The sequence below is a fragment of the Ostrea edulis genome, chromosome 2, assembly GCF_947568905.1.
Source record: "Ostrea edulis chromosome 2, xbOstEdul1.1, whole genome shotgun sequence".
NCBI lineage: Eukaryota > Metazoa > Mollusca > Bivalvia > Ostreida > Ostreidae > Ostrea > Ostrea edulis.
Window position 1 is genome coordinate 61090821 of NC_079165.1, and position 7158 is coordinate 61097978.

At 35.9% G+C, this 7158-nt stretch overlaps 1 protein-coding gene across 10 annotated transcripts in view; it reads left to right on the forward strand.

Moving 5' to 3' along the window:
* The window catches only part of LOC125681823 (beta-1,3-galactosyltransferase 5-like), a 25792-nt gene extending 19398 nt beyond the window's left edge, over positions 1 to 6394 (forward strand). For 5 of the 10 annotated variants that reach the window (XM_056154676.1, XM_048922057.2, XM_048922055.2 and 2 more), the window contains 2 exons: positions 713 to 2050; positions 4177 to 6394. In XM_056154676.1, the coding sequence (XP_056010651.1) occupies positions 798 to 2012 (1215 nt within the window). In that variant the 5' untranslated portion in view covers positions 713 to 797 and the 3' untranslated portion in view covers positions 2013 to 2050; positions 4177 to 6394. The remainder of the gene's footprint in view (positions 1 to 712; positions 2051 to 4176) is intronic. The other 5 variants (XM_048922060.2, XM_048922063.2, XM_048922064.2 and 2 more) reach the window with 2 other exon arrangements.
* Positions 6395 to 7158: the final 764 nt, after the last annotated feature.

Consider the following 7158-nt stretch of genomic DNA (forward strand, 5'->3'; position numbering starts at 1 on the left):
TATTTCATTGTTCTGGTAGAGTTTTTAAAGAAGTGTTGCATTCTTTTTGTGAAATTATTTTCTTTTCGATTTTCCTGTTAATAGTGGGACTTTTACAAATGACATTGAGGGAATCTGTCCTGGATATTTGAAATTATCTACAGTTCATACGGGCACTGCTTCATAATCATCGTGTTGTTATATTTCTATAATCACTGGGGGAGGGGTATACAGCTGGCCTATGTTTGTCAGATTCTAGTATTGTTTATCCATTCGACTTTAGTTTACGACCATTGTCACATATATCTGAAATTACTCAGATGACGTACATGTAATATTACATACTACTCTGTGGCACGTGTATATGTATAGAGATTCCTATCAAATTTCTCGAACAATGGAACCAATGTCACAGTGGCCTAATGGATATGGTGAAGGGGAATGATTAGTTAAGTGAGCAAATACATGTATCAAATTTCTTTAAATCAGCGTACTGGTGTACATTTGGTGAATAAACAGCAAACCCGATTTACAAATATTTTCATACTGGGGTCGTAGTTTTCTATGAAGTTGCATCACTGCCCACATTATTTGTTTTGGTGACACTGTTACCACATTGATGACAATCGTACATACTAGAGAAAACCTACATTACTAACGAATAGCAGACATATGAAGAATTCAGACTGTCTGAAAAATTGAGAAGCTAGCAGGCTATTTTTACCATTTTCAGATTTAGACGTATAGTTCAGACGGTCTTTTGATTGTGTTCAGTGGGATCTAGAACTTATCTACAAGTGGACTAAGTGTAAGACAGAATGACACCAAGAAGGTTTGGAATCGCTCGATACGTCGACACAATTTTTGCATGTCTTGTAATAGCTGCATGTGTGTTTACCGTTATTACGACAATGACATCGTCCAGCAGGCGTCAAACGTCAAATAGGAAAAGAAATGCGGATGCATTAAGGCAAGAACGAGAATCGTTTTTACTGTCTTTCTTTCGGAGAAGTAAAGTTGCTAATCCAGAAAATGTGATAACGAAACCAGCAGAAGTTGATTCTTATCCTGACCACACAAAAGAATGGTTTTCCAGGAATCCCGTCACAAAATTCATTCCAAAAGGACCCCACCCTAACCTCACTAAACCAATCATTGCCAATCCTCATATATGTAACTCAACGGAAGTAGATATATTAATTTATTTTCATAGTTTGTGGAGTCATTTTGAGCATCGCAGAATTCTTCGCGAGTCTTGGGCCAATAAGAATGTATTCGCGGACATAAAAGTGCGAACTATATTCATTCTCGGAAAACCGCCGAAAAAAGAGGACCAGTTAAAGATAAACAACGAAAATGTCAACACTGGAGACATCGTGCAGGGTAATTTTGAAGATACTCACAAAAATCTCTCTCTTAAAAGTATCCAGGTGATGCAATGGATAAACGACAACTGCCTTCAAGCTAAATATATAGTCAAAGCTGATGATGATATGTTTGTGAACATTTTCGCTCTAACAGAATTTCTGGTGTCGCAGATTTATAATAAAAAGAAAGTTATAATGTGTTCACTCAAAGAAAACCAGACCAGTATTATCGTGAGAGACCCGAAAAACAAATGGTATGTTCCAGATTATATCTTCAAGGGTCAGCAACATTATCCAACATTCTGTAGCGGATATACTGTTCTCTTTTCTTCGGATCTCGTGCCCGAATTATATAAATACTCGTTTACGTCACCATACTTTTCAGTGGATGATGCTTATCTATTTGGGATGTTGCTAGGACATATTAAAGATGTTCATTATGAGGATATATCGAATGCCCTTAGTTTGAATCTACAAACGGGACTTGAAGAATACAAAGGAAGTGGACCACTTATGCATGTCGGTGTTCTTGCTTGGGATAACGGAGGGATAGAAAAGTTGTGGCAGGCAACCCTGTCTAAGATGACGCAATGGACGAAGAAACATGCGAACATTGCTATGGTACAGGAGGCGATGAGAAATGCGATGGAAGAACATTTGCATTAAAATTGATTGAAATAAGCAATAAAATCATTATCACATAGGTACGTCTACTATCAATTTAGGGTTAGTCCAGAAGTTTCGAGATGGAAGACAGGAAGTTAAAACATTTTATGATGTATAGCAATATATTTTTAAAACAAATTCTCCCTGAATGAATCGTGAAATATTCTAATGATGAAAAGAAGTAAATCCTTGTGTATTTTAGCATTACAATGGCATTTTAAATAATCTTAAATCTAATTTCCTCTGTCATGTTTCCGACTTGTATCTCAACTTCATTGAATGAAAAACATGCTCTGCTACATTACTTTTTTTTTTTCTTTTTTTTTTTTTTTTTTTTTTAAATAAAACTTGGTATGAATGTTTAGTTAGAGGAGGTATAGTGGCTTATGACTTTCATTCAATTTCATTGACATGAAGGAAAATATCATTTTATGCTCTTTAGAGATTGTTGGGAATGAGAGAGTGGGGATTTTTAAATGTGCACGCACGAGCCCACACAATAATGCAGATAACCGCTCAGAAAAACAAAATTTCGTTATTTTATTTTGATGTATTTTGTGGAAAAATTGTAAGAAAAAATTGTTATATTTTTACAACTAAACTCATCAATATCGAACAGTTTTTTCCCCCAACACTTTTCTCATATGAGCAACGTGGATTAAATTAGAATAGATATACCTATACAAAGTTTTGACATGTGATCTTTCAGTGGGGGTTTGGTTTTTGGTTGTTGTTTTTTTTGTTTTTTTGTTTTTTGTTTTTTAAATTGAACTCGATAACTTTGTCACCCACTTGTATGCAAACCTTCCCCAGTATTGATGTTAATCCTGAAAGTACAGATAATACCTTGAAGAGCTCCAATCAATATACGAATTTATCAACACGATTTATATTCATAGTAACATCCCCATTCTCTCTTCACAGATTTAATAGAATTACATTTTGTTAAACCGGCTGCGACAGCCTAGTGGTTAAGGCGCTCGCTTCACTACCAGGAGGCCCGAGTTCGATTCTCGATGCCAGCGCAGCGTTAAAGTTATTTAACAAAGCAGTGACTGTTCCTTCGCCAAACACCAGTCATTAAAAGAAAGTCATGGGTCTCTCGGTTATGACCTTAAAAACTGAGGTCTTGCGTCTTTTTAGCAAATCGGAGAGAAAGAAATCACACCCCTGCTTCAAAAAAAGAGGCGTCACAACCTTTATGAGAATTGTTTAGGCGCTCGGAGCTGTGTCAGTGAGTTTTTTTTATCGTACCGACGCCTACATTTTCGAAAAAAATGAAACACTCTGGATTTGATCTAAAGTGGCAGAAAATTATATTTTTCCAGGTAGGGTGAGGTATTTTCCTCCCTTTTTGGCCAGTTTTTCTGAGGAATTCAGTCACATCCCTGATGAAGGAAATATTCTCGAATGGGACGTACATTTGACGTTATGACTCTGCATTGGTTGATCGTATAGATCTATACATGTACCATGGTACAATTGTAATCATCTGCATTTTGTTGTTGATATACAATTGTTGAAAAGAGATAAAAGAAAACTGCCGATTTTATCATATTGTGTCGATTACACTTATTAGAATTAAGATCCCATTTCTTTAATGATAGTCCCGTGGGGATCCGGGTTAGAAGAGGTCCTCAGTACCCCCTTGCTTGTCGTAAGAGGCGACTAAATGGGGTGGTCCTTTGGATGAGACCGCAAAAACCGAGGCCTCGTGTCACAGCAGGTGTGGCACGATAAAGATCCCTCCCTGCTCAATGGCTATAAGCGCCGAACATAGGCCTAAATTTTGCAGCCCTTCACCGGCGGTAGTGACGTCTCCATATGAGTGAAATATTCTCGAGAGGGACGTTAAACAACATTCAATCAATCAATCTTTAATGATAAAATCGAACAAATTCAATTGAAATTATGTTGTATACAGTAAAACAAGATGTGTTATTAAGCGAAATGAAATTGACCAATTCATAGTAGGTGAAAGAAGCAAAATTAAAGAACGTACACATGTCCTTCCATTTTTTTTTTTAAATTGTTGATTATATCTATACAAGGGAAATTCAGATTGGCACCTTTATTAAATGTAGACAAGGATAAAACTAAATGATTTCTGCTATAATTACAATTTTACCATCTTCTTACTCATTCCATTCAATTGTGCTTACAGGTAGAACATCTTAAACCTGATGGCTTCGTTCCGCTGGCGTCTGACTTTGCTCGTCTGTGGAATCATAGTACTGATGATCGTACTGAACCATACCATCAGTACTGGTGTATCGAAGACGTTTGACACCATGGCAAAGTATGAAAAACAGATAGTGTTTGACGATCATTCCAAACACAGCAATGTAGTCCCGGAAGTGACGAAAAATTATTATACTTCCACAACTCGAACAGTAAACACGTCCAAGACTGTAAAAAAGACTAGCTACCCACTCACATTGATGTCTCCATACCTCATCAATAACCCATCAATATGTAAAACGCCCAACAAGTTAGACTTTGTTGTAATTGTTCACACGTCAACTGATCATTTCAACCGACGCAGTATCATACGCCGGACTTGGGGCAATCTCAACATTCTACGCAATAGAGGTTTTCGAATAGTGTTCTTCTTTGGTCTTTCAAACAGCCAAAAAACACAAACTATGCTTGAAAATGAAAGTACTGTGTATGGTGATATTGTACAAGGTATTTTCTTAGATTCCTACCACAATCTTACTCACAAAGGTGTCCTAACCTATCGTTGGTTATGTGATTTTTGTTCCAACGTTGATATGGTAGTTAAAGTTGACGATGATATGTTTGTGAATATTTTCTACCTAATGGAATACTATCTCCCAAAATTCCGAAATACAACGCGGCACGTAATGTGTCAGACAAGACCAAAAGGAACCAGCCCAATAATGCGTGAGAAAAGTAAATGGCAAGTTAGTGAGAACCAGTTTAAGAGTATGACGCATTACCCAGTGACGTATTGTAATGGGTATTTTGTGCTGATATCCATAGATATCATTCGACAACTTTACAAAGCTTCGTTTATTACACCATTTTTCTGGGTGGATGACGTATACCTATATGGATTACTGCCGGATAAAATTGGTAATGTGAAATTTACATCAATTGCAGCAAATTTGACTCTGCAACAGGAGACAGGGATGCAATGTTACACCGGAAATACAACATGCAAGTACTTAGCCTCTTACGCAGAAAAAAATGGCTATATGGAATCCATGTGGTACGCTTCTTTAAAAATGTATGCGACAGTGGCTCAGAAATTCATAGTGAAGGAACTTCTTATAGAGTGAGAGATAAACAGGGAGGTTTATTGTATGCTTCATATCTTATCAAAAATGGTACAATAAAAGGGTTTTATGTTCATTTATAGCTCACGGCGTTCCATGTATTGTTCCAAATATTAGCTATAATTTTTCAACATTTTCTATAATTTATTACAATACATTTAGAGGTAGTAAACACTTCCTTGAAAAGGAACTCGATTGATTATTGGCAATGTAGAAATTGTTTTTATAAATAATATCCCCAACTAAGGAAATGCAATGCATGAAAATATTGACTTCATTGTCTATCAAGGAATTTTAAAGTCTCAGTGTGTTGACATTTATTTTTAGAAATCTGTTTCAAAGGCTCAGCATTAGATGCATTTTCAATTGGTTCATTTTTACATTTATATTTCAGATGTTAAGCTGATATTACTTGTAATTTGATGATAGTTTTCATTTAATTAGGAACCGTCATAGTGAACTGAAGAAACAACTTGCACAAAATACATAGAAAAAGAATGATGTTCAATGCTGTAATTTTGATATTAAAAAGTCCCCAGCTTTCGTTGTAGCCCAATATTTGGCATTTAATAGTCCTACATATTTTCTAGTCCATGTAATTAGTACTTAGTGGTTTACTCTGAACAGAATGGGGATTTCGATGTCGAGGGTACATGTAACTGAAATCGACTAGGGGGACATACCGAACTTGACCAGTGAGGACAATATTTCCTCTTTCCAGATTCTGTTGCAATAGGTGTTCTATTTCACACACCCTAAAATTGAAAAGAACCCATTTTCCTATTGTCGGGAATGCAGAAACTCCACCGACTATACGAGGAGTTGTAAGAATTTCAAATAACATTCACTAACCGAGACTCAGGTTACGCACTGAAAAACCTTTGGTTGAGAATTTGCCCGAAATGGACATTTAAATTTCGAAGACTTATTTATCTTTCGATTTTCAGATATCTGCAAATTTAGTGGAATAATACCCCCAATTGTATCTTGAAATGAAAGGGGGAAAATGGAATTTTATGTATTGTTCGAATGTGATTAATTCTGTTGTGTTTCAAATGTAAAATAAACATCGGATGTGTGTGCATGTTTTTAATATTTTAAAAAGAGGGGGAAATTCGTAACCGGAATTTTGTTTAATCTAGTCTTGTAATAAGTAATACATTTTCAGAAAGCTGTATCCTTATGCATAATGTTAAAAACCACTTTCTCTTTCTAGTTTAGTGTTAACTGTAAGGTAGGCTAGGACAGCCACGTAAAATATCAATCTAATTAAAATTAGATCCTTTGATCCGCTCATTTACTATCGCTACACAAGTGTAGCGATAGTAGATGAGCGGATCAAAGGATCTAATTTTAATTAGATTGCGTAAAATATCAGTGTCCGGCATCAAATTGGGCGGATTCAGGATTCAGTTTACGGGGAAAAAAGTACTTTTGAAAGTGTAACAAAATCCATTTGAACTTTATGTGGGCAAATAACACACGGATACCCGGGATATGTAATACGAGATCCACACAGCAAGATGTAACGCGAGATCTCTGGTCCATACATTATCTGAATTACAAAATATTCATTGTAAAGACAAGAAATGTATGTTTATGATGTCAAAACGCTTAATCTTTAATTCATCGTGAGGGATGGTGGTGTGAAGAGTTGAAAAAGTCTTACGTTTTGATGTTGATGATTTTGGGAAAACTTTTGCGATTTCAAATTTACATGTACTAAAAGTTCTTTGGAATTACATGTATGAAAGGTGAAGATAACAAACAGTGATCAATCTCATAACTCCTATAAGCAATACAAAATAGATAGTTGGGCAAACACGGACCCCTGGATACACCAG